Raw genomic sequence first — 16,654 nt, forward strand, 5'->3', positions numbered from 1 at the left:
GATGATGAGGGAGGAGGCCATATTGTATGAGGAAGGGTGTCTCACCGTTGTAGGACAGGCGGGGCTTGCTTAGACACATGATGAAGTGCACCTCCATCTCATTAGACGCCACAGACTTGGAGCAGACAGGACACTTGAACCCTGTGGAGAAAGAGAGGGAGGATTGGTTAGACTTTAGTGTATGCATGTTACACTGGCTCTCTGGCTCTCACTGCCACCATCCAACTCACAACAGTGAATAAGTGAACCAAATGATCAAGGATTATTACAAACCAGTGTTCCCAACTAGAATGGGGCACCACAAACAGTGGCATCAACCATGTAGACTCACATTGAATCACTCTGTCTGTCTGTGTCTCTCTGTCTTTCTGTGCGTGTCGGTCTTTTCAAGTCATTCCCCGTTGCATGTAATACAGACCTGTCTCTTATTCACTATGTAATAAACATGTAGTCATCTGTAAAAATGATGAATGTTAACCTGCATATGAAAAGACATTGCTGATGAAAATGAGCTATGTTGCTAAATCTGGTAATATAATTGTTGCGCATGGTCCCTGAATAATAAAAAACGAAATGTTGATACAAATGAAAGACGTAGAATGTGTATATCCCATTCCAAATAGCAGACATAAATTACTGCAAAGCTCTATCTTAGCTATCTCTCTTACGATGTTTGTTTTCAGCTTTGTGCATATTACAGAATTAGCAAAGCACATAAAAGGAGATTACATCAATTCCTGGCGTGGCTCTCCCTCCAACCACATGAGTTGAGTTTTGCATCATGAGTCCTCAATACTGTTTTAACACAGACACCAGTAGTGTTCAGATGGCTGCACCCAACACTTCACATGTACACAACTACCATAAGCACAGACACCAGGGCTCTGTCCAAAGGGCACCCTATCCCCAACCCTGGTCAAAAGTAGTGCACTATATATGGAACAGGGTGCCATTTGGGACTCAACTCAGTAGTGTTTAACTGGCCGCTGCATCAAACCCTGTACATTTACATATTTACCATCCCAGATCCCCAGCAAATGGCTGGACTTGCCAGTCTTTTTGGGCACAACAGCAGGCCATTATCACGTTGGTCATTGAACCACTCAGTCCAGGGACCACGCTGTTCTGTGTGTACATTGCCAAAAAAAATCTCAGCTGTGCCAAAATCAGCTTGTTTTTGGTCCAATGACAACTATACAGTCATAAAGGTTGTTGCTATTCATTCCTCGTTACGTATTTTCTCTTTATTCAGACAATATTGAAAGTACATGTTGGGATACAGGTAGAGGAGAGATCGCATGAATGTGTCAGGGGTGGGTTTTGTACCCATATCGTTCATGTATACTTGGGAGACTGCAGCACTATCGCTGCTCCACGCTCCCGCACCAGAATGTGTGTTTTAATGTTAATGCTAAGTCAATATTTATTCATTCCTTCGGTGGGATCAGAGTCTAAACTCTTACTTTGAGACTTGTCTGGTTGGTCTGAGTCTGTCTGGGGTTCACCTAGAAAGCATAAAGCAATAACCAGACAGACCAGCACAGTCAGGAAGAGATGGAGAGATGAAAACACCCCGTAAAGGCCTCAAGCTGAAGCGAATGAGCCAGCTTTATAAATGAGAGAAAGAGAGTAAGGGGGAACTTGAACGAAACAGCAAGTATGACAAAGGGATGAGGGTGGGATTGATAGATAGAGGGAGCAACTAAGAAAGATAAAAGTAAACCTAGTCAGTCAGTAAACCGAAGCCCCACCTCCCCCATGACAGCTGACCCACATTTCCCCTGGCTGCTATTTTCAGCCCCCACTTAGGGACAGACAGAGAGAGGAATGGAGGACATTTTAGAAACAATAGAGGTGCAGGAGAAAGGTAGAGTGAGGACTTTCTATGAGAGATGGTTGGATGTGATGGACAGAGACAGTCCATGGATCACCTCCCAGAAGGCAAGAGGCCAAAGAGGCCCTATCTGTAAATGGCAATGCAGACAGTATATGGCAACAGCTCTATGACCATTTCAATGATCAAAGAAATGTTCAGAGTTCACATGACGATACTGTGGACCTCTTTTTGTGTGTGTGCTCATCCATCCACTGGCAGCACTGAAAATAAATCAGTCTCTGAGAACATACTGTAACTGAGAAATACCACTCGTTGCTTGGAACAACTAAAGTTTACAGTAAGTCATGGGGGATTAATTGTATTGTAGGAAACTGTGAGGTTAAATAGGGACCATTAAAGTAAATCACAAGACTGCATGAAAACATATGCAAACAAAGATATCCCCTACAGTGAACACAGTGTGTTTCATGAACACAGAGCTGGCCCTTCATCAAACCACTAACAAGACATACTTCATACTGGCAGAGAGCACAAATATCAACACAATACAATGTCCAAACCTGAAACTAACCATCACAGCAGATTCATTATACCCTACTAAGTAATAGTACAGCCACTGTTTACTTACCCTGAACAATGTACAGTATAGTTGTCACACTGTATAGATATCAAGCCATTGGTATAGGCCTAGTAACTATGGAGTGGACATGCTCTGTTTCTACAGAAGTGAAATAGAGCCGTCACACTGTTAAAGTGTCCCATGGCACCTCTCCACAAAGCTGACACATTTCTCAACCCAAGCCAACTGACTCAATCTTTACTCCGTGCATTTTTTATGATACCTCTGTAGTCCTGCCCCATTCCCCATGGTCAATGATTAAGAATTAAAATCCTTACAAAAATACTTGTGTCTCGGAAGCTCATAAAATGTCCATGACTGGCCACCAGCATTATGATAGCTTCCTTCCTTAGGATCATTACCCTCTCAATATATTCCCCCTCCTCTCCATGTGTTAGACAGAGTAGAGAGGGAATGCCATATCCTCTTTTAGGCGATGTTAAACAGCATTTACCCTTCTTCAGAAGTGCTTAAAATGTAAATGACTGTGATTTGAGGGTAAATTGTGAACATTACCCTCCCCATACCCACCAATGTTGTCTACACTTAGACTGAATTAATACAACAAGCTATCACAGTCTCACTGTAGATTTAGACGTTTTTTCACTTTTCTTCAAATGTGAACCGATTCAGGAAACTACGCGTATTCCGCAAGTCACGACTTCACAGGAGAGCTGTTTGAACGTAAAATATATTTTTTTTATAGCTAAATTAGTTTTTGGGCAGAAATGCCTTCTTGAACATGTGAACTTTCATGTGCCTTAATATAAAACCTGTATGCCATCTGTAAATATGAATAAAATTGTTAACTTACGAGCCTAGTTGGTTTAGCCACAGAAAAAAGAGAGCAATCTTCCCGCTAGCCAAGATTGGCTGAGATAATGAGTGGGCTAGACATGCCGAGAGATTAGTTTGGATTGGTCTGCCATGTAGCATGTGTCTGTCTATTGGAGCTGGTCAGTATGCTTAGATAATCATCTGGAACGAGGCTTTAAAAAAAAAGTATTGTGTAGTAAAACTGTATAAACCTAATGTCAAGTTAAAGTGTACTGTTAGCTAACGTTAGCTGGCTAGCTTGCTCAAATCAAATCAAATTTTATTTGTCACATACACATGGTTAGCAGATGTTAATGCGAGTGTAGCGAAATGCTTGTGCTTCTAGTTCCGACAATGCAGTAATAACCAACAAGTAATCTAACTAACAATTCCAAAACTACTGTCTTATACACAGTGTAAGGGGATAAAGAATATGTACATAAGGATATATGAATGAGTGATGGTACAGAGCAGCATAGGCAAGATACAGTAGCTGATATCGAGTACAGTATATACATATGAGATGAGTATGTAAACAAAGTGGCATAGTTAAAGTGGCTAGTGATACATGTATTACATAAGGACGCAGTCGATGATATAGAGTACAGTATATACGTATGCATATGAGATGAATAATGTAGGGTATGTAAACATTATATAAGGTAGCATTGTTTAAAGTGGCTAGTGATATATTTACATAATTTCCCATCAATTCCCATTATTAAAGTGGCTGGAGTTGAGTCAGTGTCAGTGTCAGTGTGTTGGCAGCAGCCACTCAATGTTAGTGGTGGCTGTTTAACAGTCTGATGGCCTTGAGATAGAAGCTGTTTTTCAGTCTCTCGGTCCCAGCTATGATGCACCTGTACTGACCTCGCCTTCTGGATGATAGCGGGGTGAACAGGCAGTGGCTCGGGTGGTTGATGTCCTTGATGATCTTTATGACCTTCCTGTAACATCGGGTGGTGTAGGTGTCCTGGAGGGCAGGTAGTTTGCCCCCGGTGATGCGTTGTGCAGACCTCACTACCCTCTGGAGAGCCTTACGGTTGAGGGCGGAGCAGTTGCCGTACCAGGCGGTGATACAGCCCGCCAGGATGCTCTCGATTGTGCATCTGTAGAAGTTTGTGAGTGCTTTTGGTGACAAGCCGAATTTCTTCAGCCTCCTGAGGTTGAAGAGGCGCTGCTGCGCCTTCTTCACGATGCTGTCTGTGTGAGTGGACCAATTCAGTTTGTCTGTGATGTGTATGCCGAGGAACTTAAAACTTGCTACCCTCTCCACTACTGTTCCATCGATGTGGATAGGGGGGTGTTCCCTCTGCTGTTTCCTGAAGTCCACAATCATCTCCTTAGTTTTGTTGACGTTGAGTGTGAGGTTATTTTCCTGACACCACACTCCGAGGGCCCTCACCTCCTCCCTGTAGGCCGTCTCGTCGTTGTTGGTAATCAAGCCTAACACTGTTGTGTCATCCGCAAACTTGATGATTGAGTTGGAGGCGTGCGTGGCCACGCAGTTGTGGGTGAACAGGGAGTACAGGAGAGGGCTCAGAACGCACCCTTGTGGGGCCCCAGTGTTGAGGATCAGCGGGGAGGAGATGTTGTTGCCTACCCTCACCACCTGGGGGCGGCCCGTCAGGAAGTCCAGTACCCAGTTGCACAGGGCGGGGTCGAGACCCAGGGTCTCGAGCTTGATGACGAGCTTGGAGGGTACTATGGTGTTGAATGCCGAGCTGTAGTCGATGAACAGCATTCTCACATAGGTATTCCTCTTGTCCAGATGGGTTAGGGCAGTGTGCAGTGTGGTTGAGATTGCATCGTCTGTGGACCTATTTGGGCGGTAAGCAAATTGGAGTGGGTCTAGGGTGTCAGGTAGGGTGGAGGTGATATGGTCTTGACTAGTCTCTCAAAGCACTTCATGATGACGGATGTGAGTGCTACGGGCGGTAGTCGTTTAGCTCAGTTACCTTAGCTTTCTTGGGAACAGGAACAATGGTGGCCCTCTTGAAGCATGTGGGAACAGCAGACTGGTATAGGGATTGATTGAATATGTCCGTAAACACACCGGCCAGCTGGTCTGCGCATGCTCTGAGGGCGCGGCTGGGGATGCCGTCTGGGCCTGCAGCCTTGCGAGGGTTAACACGTTTAAATGTCTTACTCACCTCTGCTGCAGTGAAGGAGAGACCGCATGTTTTCATTGCAGGCCGTGTCAGTGGCACTGTATTGTCCTCAAAGCGGGCAAAAAAAGTTATTTAGTCTGCCTGGGAGCAAGACATCCTGGTCCGTGACTGGCCTGGATTTCTTCCTGTAGTCCGTGATTGACTGTAGACCCTGTCACATGCCTCTTGTGTCTGAGCCGTTGAATTGAGATTCTACTTTGTCTCTGTACTAACGCTTAGCTTGTTTAATAGCCTTGCGGAGGGAATAGCTGCACTGTTTGTATTCAGTCATGTCACCAGACACCTTGCCCTGATTAAAAGCAGTGGTTCGCGATTTCAGTTTCACACGAATGCTGCCATCAATCCACGGTTTCTGGTTAGGGAATGTTTTAATCGTTGCTATGGGAATGACATCTTCAACGCACGTTCTAATGAACTCGCACACCGAATCAGCGTATTCGTCAATGTTGCTGTCTGACGCAATACGAAACATCTCCCAGTCCACGTGATGGAAGCAGTCTTGGAGTGTGGAGTCAGCTTGGTCAGACCAGCGTTGAACAGACCTCAGCGTGGGAGCTTCTTGTTTTAGTTTCTGTCTGTAGGCAGGGATCAACAAAATGGAGTCGTGGTCAGCTTTTCCGAAAGGGGGGCGGGGCAGGGCCTTATATGCGTCGCGGAAGTTAGAGTAACAATGATCCAAGGTCTTTCCACCCCTGGTTGCGCAATCGATATGCTGATAAAATTTAGGGAGTCTTGTTTTCAGATTAGCCTTGTTAAAATCCCCAGCTACAATGAATGCAGCCTCCGGATAAATCGTTTCCAGTTTGCAGAGAGTTAAATAAAGTTTGTTCAGAGCCATCGATGTGTCTGCTTGGGGGGTTGTGATTATAATCGAAGAGAATTCTCTTGGTAGATAATGTGGTCTACATTTGATTGTGAGGAATTCTAAATCAGGTGAACAGAAGGATTTGAGTTCCTGTATGTTTCTTTCATCACACCATGTCACGTTAGTCATAAGGCATACGCCCCCGCCCCTCTTCTTACCAGAAAGATGTTTGTTTCTGTCGGCGCGATGCGTGGAGAAACCCGCTGGCTGCACCGCCTCGGATAGCGTCTCTCCAGTGAGCCATGTTTCCGTGAAGCATAGAACGTTACAGTCTCTGATGTCCCTCTGGAATGCTACCCTTGCTCGGATTTCATGAACCTTGTTGTCAAGAGACTGGACATTGGCAAGAAGAATGCTAGGGAGTGGTGCACGGTGTGCCCGTCTCCGGAGTCTGACCAGAAGACCGCCTCGTTTCCCTCTTTTTCGGAGTCGTTTTTTTGGGTCGCTGCATGGAATCCACTCCGTTGTCCTGTTTGTAAGGCAGAACACAGGATCCGCATCGCGAAAAACATATTCTTGGTCGTACTGATGGTGAGTTGACGCTGATCTTATATTCAGTAGTTCTTCTCGACTGTATGTAATGAAACCTAAGATGACCTGGGGTACTAATGTAAGAAATAACACGTAAAAAAACAAAAAACTGCATAGTTTCCTAGGAACGCGAAGCGAGGCGGCCATCTCTGTCGGCGCCGGAAGTAGCTAAGGTTATGTGCATGCTCTCTACTTTCTGGAGGACCGAGTTTTGAAATCAGTGAAATTCGAGTATGATAGCTAAGGAGATGGAGAAATCACCAGTCTGGATTACATCGTCAAACTAAGGGCAACGATGCATGGCATCAGACAGGAGACACGTCCAACCATGATGTATACTGGTATGATTTTCAGATATTACACGTTTCTAATTTTGACAGAAAGTGGTTTCATTTCAAGTGTACTGTTAGCTAGCTAACGTTAGCTGGCTGTGTCGCTAGCTAACGTTATGTGTATGATCTTATTATTCGTATCTCAGACACATTTGTTTGACTAGTTAAAGCCATAGAACCTGGTTGGTTAGCTACCTGCAGATTCATGAGGGTAGTAACATCATGAGTTGTGATTATGGTTCATTGTTTAGCTAGCTAGCAACATGTCTTAACAAAAGACTCCACTCTAATGTTAGCTGGCTGGTTCGCAAACTAATGTTATGTCATGCTTTGGGATTAATTGTTTACCTAGCTAGCTATCTAGCTACATTTCTTAACAATAGACTCTCGTCTTAGTGTGCCAGAGCGCAGAATAACTGATGCATTTTTGAATGCTCAAAACCAGTTGAATATGAACGGTGTCAGTAAACGTCAGCAACAAAGTGTCATACAAATGAGTGATTTGTTCTCTCATTATGTGTCTGGAAGTAGCTAGCCAATGTTAGCCAGTTAGCTTGGGAGCTTGACAGAGCGATAGGGCGAGTAATGTTCAGTGAGCTGTTCTCTCTCTCTCTCTCTCTCTCTCTTAGATATCTGGAAGTAGCTGGCAAGTTAGAACAGAATGATTGGAGATGAGTGGGGCTAAGGCTTAAGAGGGTGTGAACAATGCTGAATGGGTGTAGACAAAGAAGGGCTCTCCAATAGTACTACCAAAATATTGAAAGACAGTTTTCTCAAAGGTGAGTTTACAAGTTTATCAACTTTCAAAGCAGAATTACTTTCCCATTGTTTCCTTAAATGCAGTGAATGACATACAATTGTGTAGCTCTGCGTCTCTACTTTTATCCAGTGTAAAAAACAGAAATTTAAATGAACTTCAACTAATTTACTCCATAGGCCAAAACTGTGAATCTCTCTTCTCATTCAAGGAAAAATGTTAGCCAGATGAACCTGGGACTGAAACTTCAACTGGAAAACAAGGAAGGAAATGCAATGATATAGTTTTCTAGTTTCGAATGAATGAAGTACTAACTTTTAGACCTTAGTTTCCAGATGTTTCCAAAGACCTTCATCATGACTCATCCTCTGCTTCCAAGCCAACATACCATTTTCATTCATTGTAGCAATTCATTTAGACAAATGTTCTGCTTCACGCACGCCTCCAACTCAATCATCAAGTTTGCGGACGACACAACAGTGGTAGGCTTGATTACCAACAACGACGAGACGGCTTACAGGGAGGAGGTGAGGGCCCTCGGAGTGTGGTGTCAGGAAAATAACCTCACACTCAACGTCAACAAAACTAAGGAGATGATTGTGGACTTCAGGAAACAGCAGAGGGAACACCCCCCCATCCACATCGATGGAACAGTAGTGGAGAGGGTAGCAAGTTTTAAGTTCCTCGGCATACACATCACAGACAAACTGAATTGGTCCACTCACACAGACAGCATCGTGAGGAAGGCGCAGCAGCGCCTCTTCAACCTCAGGAGGCTGAAGAAATTCGGCTTGTCACCAAAAGCACTCACAAACTTCTACAGATGCACAATCGAGAGCATCCTGGCGGGCTGTATCACCGCCTGGTATGGCAACTGCACCGCCCTCAACCGTAAGGCTCTCCAGAGGGTAGTGAGGTCTGCACAACGCATCACCGGGGGCAAACTACCTGCCCTCCAGGACACCTACACCACCCGATGCTACAGGAAGGCCATAAAGATCATCAAGGACATCAACCACCCGAGCCACTGCCTGTTCACCCCGCTGCCATCCAGAAGGCGAGGTCAGTACAGGTGCATCAAAGCTGGGACCGAGAGACTGAAAAACAGCTTCTATCTCAAGGCCATCAGACTGTTAAACAGCCACCACTAACATTGAGTGGCTACTGCCAACACACTGTCAATGACACTGACTCTACTCCAGCCACTTTAATCATGGGAATTGATGGGAAATTATGTAAATGTATCGCTAGCCACTTTAAACAATGCTACCTTATATAATGTTACTTACCCTACATTGTTCATCTCATATGCATACGTTGATACTGTACTCTATATCATCGACTGCATCCTTATGTAATACATGTATCACTAGCCACTTTAACTATGCCACTTGGTTTACATACTTATCTCATATGTATATACTGTACTCGATATCATCTACTGTATCTTGCCTATGCTGCTCTGCACCATCACTCATTCATATATCCTTATGTACATATTCTTTATCCCCTTACACTGTGTATGACAGTAGTTTTTTTTGGAATTGTTAGTTAGATTACTTGCTCGTTATTACTGCATTGTCGGAACTAGAAGCACAAGCATTTCGCTACACTCGCATTAACATCTGCTAACCATGTGTATGTGACAAATAAAATTTGATTTGATTTGATTTGATTTGCTTCTGTCTTGAGCTTGAATTGACTTTATAGCAATCATGAATCTGTACGCTACATGAACCATGCATCTCTAGTTTAATGGAATTCCGTGTTATATCCTGAAGCATTCTGCATAAATGATATATAATATTTGATGGTTGATATAGATTAGAATATAAAAAATAACATGTATTAGATCAAAGGAGTCGGTTTCAGTGGGTTTAAAATCCATGGATGCCTACCCGCATGTTCTCTTAAGCCTTCCATAAACATAAACATCTATAGGGAGTCTTCACATTAAGAAGACGCCCTCAGGGGCAGATCATTGGATTTCAAAGTCCCAATATCAATATTCAGATACATATTTTAACATCACTCACTTAGCTCATTGGTATCAATTTGTGACAAACCGGCTCGATTCGGTCCTAAATATCATACACTGCAGTTGAGGAACAATGGGATAGTAATTCTGCTTTGAAAGTTGATAAACTTGCAACCCCACTTTTGAAAAAATGGCCCTTGAATGTTTTGGTACACGTAGTGGAGCTCTTTGTCTACACCCATTCAGCATCGTTCACACCCTTTAAGCCTTAGCCCCAACCATCTCTTTCACATGTGAAGTCATGTGCTGAACAGAGTGAGTAAGGTAGTGTAGAAAACAACCAAAGATTTCAAGACTAAAAGTGGTGTAAGTGGTAGCAAAAACACACTTTATGTAGTCCTTGACCTACAGTATATCCTAATCTGGCTTTGGTGTAGGTCATGTTGTTCTTCACATTCCCGTCTCTGGTAAACACACACTATATCAAATAAAAATCTATGTTTGTCACATGCACAGGACACAGAATGTGTAAACAATACAGTGAAATGGTTACCTGCATATTTGCCTAGTAGCATCATCAAAAATAGAAAGTGTCCAGATAAATATTGTCTAAATATTATAGAATTATTAGGTGATTTTACCCAGATTTTTACCCACTGGGTCATTAGAAATAAAAGCTATAACCACCCCCAGCCACATCTAGCTAAGTGGATGGGTCACTATTTTCTAGACATGTACACATGTTTATGAAATACAATAGATGACCGTAATCATCCCCAGATACACCTTGCTAACTTGATGGGGCAAGTAAACATCTGGCGAAGTGGAGTCTTTTGTTCAGACATGTAGCTAGCTAGCTAAATAATTAACCTAATGGTGCTTTCAAAACATCTGGAAACTTGGAAAAATACAAGGTCAAATCATGACGTCAGTGATCTTCAGGTCGGAAAGTAGGAACTCTAGAAAGAGGCATGAGTTCCTGAGTTAGAATTCAAAGTTGGATGACCGTTCAAAGAGATTTTTCAGAGTACCCAGTTGTCTTGAACGCACTGAAGTCAGAAGTCTGTGATTTCTAAATTCAGAGATCCCGTTTGTTTTGGACACGGCAATAATCCCAACTAGGGCTGTTATGGTGACCGTATTACCGCCACACCAGCGGTCACGAGTCATGATGGCAGTCAAATTCCACGTGACCGTTTAGTCACAGTAATTAGGCTTCTCCAAGCTCTGATGCTGCTGATGGTCATTAGTAGCCTACCAAATGTGCTAACTGCCTGATACTCAGCACTCTATTGTCCCTCTAATCACATCAATGACAACATAATCAAATATCTATAGGCTATGCAATTGCATGAGAAAACAGAGTGATGGCCTCTATTAAAAAGAGGAGGATCCCATCATCTTTCTATAGGCTAGGCATACTATATTTATTTATCAACTTTGCTAATATTAACCACATTGCTTCTATTTACAACAGGAGTATAGCCTACCTGGCTGGCATGCAAATGAACCACGGGAAAAGTGTCCTCAATTCGCTATTTAAGTGCACAGATTACATACATTTTTCCACTGCCCGTTTTTGAGACAGGTGCATGATAATGGACCATTCTAAATCAAAACTAATTTCACACATATATTATTTAGTATATGGAATAGTGTGATGAGTGAAAATATTAGCTTGTGAATGATATATTAGCAGTTTAAGGTAAGAAACAGCGCATGCTTTTTTTCTCGACTTCAAATCACCTCATGTAGCTTAGCCCATAGGCCAATATGTTTTGATTAGGTTGTATCACAACTAAAGTGGACATATAACTTCTTAAAATTAAGCTTAATAATCTGCTTTACAATGGGTATAGCGCACAAATGGTATACATAAGCAGCATGTGAGTTTCAAATTTGGGGAAGATAATTTTCACCATAAAAATGCACCTTTATAATAAAAGCATTACATGCGTAATCACATTTGTGGTCACTTTTGAGAATGGCATTAACCTTATAGCCTACTGCCGTGTGCACTTTGCTGCACTTATAATGTGAAGAAATAGCCAAATAGTTTATCACGTTTTAAGCTAAATACTCTCATCTGTTGCATCAGGCTCATTGCTTAAAACAGGTTTTTTGATGCTAGTGGTTGTATTAATTTGGGATCTATCGCATCCCACAACTGTCCCAGACTATGTTTGGAATATTTATTTCTCACACAGAATAGAATAGGTCCACCTTTGTGCTATGGAGGATAGTAGATTGACATAGGCTAGCACTTTTGCAGTTCTTTAGGCCTACTCATCTTGTCGGCTGACGAAAAGTAAATGTGGATAGTTCATCCAATATCTTCAATATGCGCCTCGGAATTGGATAAGGACGTGCGCAGTTGCGTCCCTGATGTATTCGTCTTCACTTGTAGACATGTGAGTGAGAGGCGCTTCGGCATGCAGCCGGGAGAAGGGAATTATAATGATTATATTTAACCCAAGGGCACAATGGCCACTGGCCAAAAAAGGCATGGAGTTTTGGGGGGGCATTACGGCCACACAAAGGGGATGCAGCCGTTTTATCACAACTAAAGTTAGATAAATAACTTTAAATTAAGCACATAGGTGGACCTGTTTCTTTGTTAACCGTTCAACATCGACTAGCCACATGTGTTCACTCCCTCAAATCATTTGTAGAAAATATCCTTTTAATTTTATTCAGTTATATTCAACTGTATTCTTTATACTATAAAATAATATACAAATAATGCCACGGAATTCTAAGCAAATCTTGTCCGCTAAAGTAACTAGCGTAGCCCACAGCCATATGACATAACCAGATCAGGACCTAACATAAGGACAACTCAGAGTATGCTATTCTGTTCTTCTGAAATAGACTACCTTTGCTTCATATCATGTTTCTTTAGACCTGTCTAAAATAAATCATGGATTTGTGATGGTGTAGGCTATATTACATGGATTTATTAGACTTTTTAAAATATAGATGTTCTAAAGGTCTGCATCATTGGCTTGTAGGCTATGCGTGGATGCAAAATGTCATGACTGCCACAGCCCTAATCCCAACCCATACTAGTAATACAAACCGATTATCATAGCTAGCCACCACGCATGAATCTGCAGGTAGCTAAAACTAACCAACTAGGTTCAATGTTAGCTAGCTAGCCAACATTAGGCTATAACTAGCAATGCAAATGGATTTCTGAAATACAAATAATATTACTAAAGAGATCATGCACGTTATGTTAGCTTGGGAGCCAGCCAGCTAACGTTAGCTAGCTAGCTAAGAGTATGCTTTAACTTGCAATGAAAATGACTATCTGACAAACTTAGAAACGTGTAATATCTGAAAATGTAGCTAGCTAGACTCTTACCCATATGCATGTATGCTTCTCCCTCTCTGTCACAGATGCCATGGTTGGCCTTAGTCCGGAGATTTTCGACTCCCTCCGAAAGCAATCAAACGCTATAATTTTCTCCATCTCCTTTGTTATCATATTCTGCTCACACCGGGCATTCCACTTATTTCAAAACTCAGGCAAGTTCTTCTGATAACAACACAAATTCAGGGCAGAAATGTTGAGAGCACTGTAGTAACACTTTTGCAGTTTTTATTGATATCTTTCAAAAAAGCTGCAGGAGAAAGTATTATCTACACATACTGAGCAGCTCATGTTATAGACCGAAGCATGCTACATGGCAGACCAATCTGAACTCATCTCTCGGCAAGTCCAACCCATCCATCCGGTCAAAAGCAGTGTACCATATGGGGAATAGGGTGTCATTTGGGATGCACTCAGAGGAGAGAAGTCACCGTTAAAGGTACAGATGGGAGGTCTGTGGCTGCCTCTAGCTCCTGCTCTAATCAAATGGCAGGCAAGCAGTGTGACAGCTAGCTAGCTCCCTGTAATTCCCTGCTGTCTAGAAAGCCTCTGTCTCTCAGAAGAATAAACACCTTGCTGTTTCATGCCCTCTTTCTGTCATGTCAAGGACATCACTTGTTTACTGTCTATCACAGGTCATTAGACTAGACAACATGGATAAGCTTATTAAATGAGTGACCTTGTTTGTTAGTGTATGCCTGTGTGCATCTTCTTTCCACGTGTCTGGGCTGGTTGTCCCTCTAATGATGATACTAAATACTGGAGTGTGTCAGCATGTCTAGAGACCTGTTTAGTCCAGAATACAGGATAATATGCCCATACATGGACTGTAGCCATTTGATTACATCACATCCAACTCAATCGCAACTCAGACAACTCTTTACCTTACCGGAAGGAACAGCAGTTTCCATGGAAACAGCTGAATGAGAAAGGTAAAGACTGAGAGGGAGATGGGGAGGAGGGAGCTGTGAGAGAAACATACTGACCTATTGTTGTGTTCCTCACTAAACTCCTTGATTGCAGGAGGTAATGTGGCCTTAGATACAGGTGAAATGGGGGGTAGAGTGTGGGTTGGAGGGAGGTGTGTAATGGCATTGGGGTGTATTGTGTGGGAGAGACTAGGGTATCATTACACAGTGAATGAGACTGCTTTGCTGTGACGGGAAGCACTGGGAAACGATGTGATTTAGGTTTGTGATGCTTAATGACATAGAAAGCATCCTGTGATCAGTGTGATGCTTGCTATTCAGTGGCATCATCTGCCTTTTTGATTGACAGAGGCTAATGCCCCCTGCTACTGAAGTCAAAGGTTTATCTTTAGAAAGTCTCTGCTGTATAGTGACAGGATTTAGTCCCTGCACCATGGCAACGGTTGCCACTGCCTTTGCCCTCGCCCCCTGTCCTTTTAATTGGCCAGTTGTTTGCACTTGTGGCATCCTTTTATTAGAAAGGTCTGTCGGCTGTCACTCAACAATAGACTGGCTGTGAAACACTGGTGACAGGAAGTCTGTCAGAGGAACATGTCAAGCCTCTCTCTCCTTCTCTCTCTCTTCCCTCTCTCCCTCCTTTCCTCCATCTCTCCCTATCTCCCTTCTTCCCTCTCTCCCTCCCTCGTCCGCTGCGTCTTGATGAAACAAGTGTGTGATGATATTGTGAGGTTGGTACGGAGCAAGCAAGTGTTCATCTTGAAAATAGCAGTGACAAGAAACGTGGTTGTCACAGACGCAGCAACAGAAACTCCTCACTTAGCCATCCAGTGTAGTGTGTGTGTGTGTGTGTGTGTGTGTGTGTGTGTGTGTGTGTGTGTGTGTGTGTGTGTGTGTGTGTGTGTGTGTCTCGGAGTCTGTGTTTACTGTGCTGAGACATTGGGAGAAGAGAGAGAGACAGAGATAGAGAAAGAGTGTGTATGAGGGGAAGGGAAAACATAAATAAATTGGGAATGACCTATATTGTTGAATTCCACTGCCAGACAGTTCAGCACAGATCTTCAGACGTTCAGTTCAGCACATCCCATCATTCTTAAAAGACTTGCCACTAAAACCCAGCCACAACACTGTGTCTACAGTAGCATGCGTGTGTATGTGTTCATGTGTGTTATCATCATTATTTACATTTAAATTAAAATGGCGGTGTACACAAGTGAATGATTGCTTATGGCTTTAATTTTAGAACAATTACATTGGCTTCTGCTCAAAGAGAGTTCAGTCAGTGCCTCTGCTCTGCTCAAATCGGTGAGTGATTACTTAGCTCTGTGATGGGTGAGTGAGCACCATGGGTCTATCACAGGAGGAGAGATTACACAGACCATTGCTAAGGGGTCTCTAATCTGAGAGTGCATAACAACAACAGTAGGTGAGCAATTTACTAAGTAACAATGTAGATTGTAACAATGTAGAACTCTGATCAGGAACTGGATCAGTGAAACTGTTTGCTCCTGGATCAAGCAGTTGGCTATCAGAATGAGGTTTCCTGCCAGGATCAGACTAATCAGCAGTCATACAATATTAATTAAGATTATTAATGGAGTATCAATGAGGCTGCATGGAAAATGGCAGGCCAAAACAGTCCAGTTGGTAAATATCAGAAGGCTCTGCAATATTTGTAATGCTTCAAGCCTAAGAAGTGTGTGTGTGTGTGTGTGTGTGTGTGTGTGTGTGTGTGTGTGTGTGTGTGTGTGTGTGTGTGTGTGTGTGTGTGTGTGTGTGTGTGTGTGTGTGTGTGTGTGTGTGTGTGTCGGCATGTATACCATTGTCATAAGGGATTTCTGATGTGACCTTGTGTCAGACTTTGGGTTTTAAAGTATGAATTACATTGTTTATTATGCTGCAGAACTGTCTACTGTCTACCTGCCATGGTGGCACCTCACCAGTCTTTCATGCTTTGCAGACCGTGAGTACTGTTTTTAGTTTGACTAATCAGTTGAAGGCAACAAGATGTCTGACCAATGCTCCACCGAGATAAGAGAAAGGCTCCAAGAAATTTCCAGATTTTTTTTTTTTTTTAATGGTTCTTTCAATCAATTCAAATCCATACTATGATAGGAGTGTGACCACACCAGACTGGAGAGTTTGAAATTGGTAAAATTTAAGATCTGGTGTCTCTGTCTTCCTTCTACCCCCCGCCCCCTCACTCCCTCACCACTTCCCAAGGGCACTTGACGGAGGCACCTGTGATCAGCCCTATTAATAGCAATTTTACAGAGAGGACAGAGTCTCCATGTCTTGAAAACAGGGCTGAATTATGTACCTGAAGCAGGACCATAGCCTTATCCGTTATGGGAGCGTCTCAGTCATCAAAAGGAACAGCAGGGTCACCTAGCAATAAAAGGCAAACAGTCTGGACGTTGACGCCTGACATTCCCTCTTGTGGGTT

General features: G+C 42.9%; 1 protein-coding gene across 1 annotated transcript in view; it reads right to left on the minus strand.

Annotated features, from left to right (window-relative positions):
- LOC112252271 (E3 ubiquitin-protein ligase znrf1) overlaps positions 1-16,654 on the minus strand; it is a 50,853-nt gene that overhangs the window by 32,570 nt on the left and 1,629 nt on the right. The window contains exon 2 of the mRNA XM_024423363.2: positions 46-141. Coding sequence (XP_024279131.1) covers positions 46-141 — 96 coding nt within the window. The remainder of the gene's footprint in view (positions 1-45; positions 142-16,654) is intronic.

The sequence above is a fragment of the Oncorhynchus tshawytscha genome, linkage group LG06 (assembly GCF_018296145.1).
Source record: "Oncorhynchus tshawytscha isolate Ot180627B linkage group LG06, Otsh_v2.0, whole genome shotgun sequence".
Taxonomy (NCBI): domain Eukaryota; kingdom Metazoa; phylum Chordata; class Actinopteri; order Salmoniformes; family Salmonidae; genus Oncorhynchus; species Oncorhynchus tshawytscha.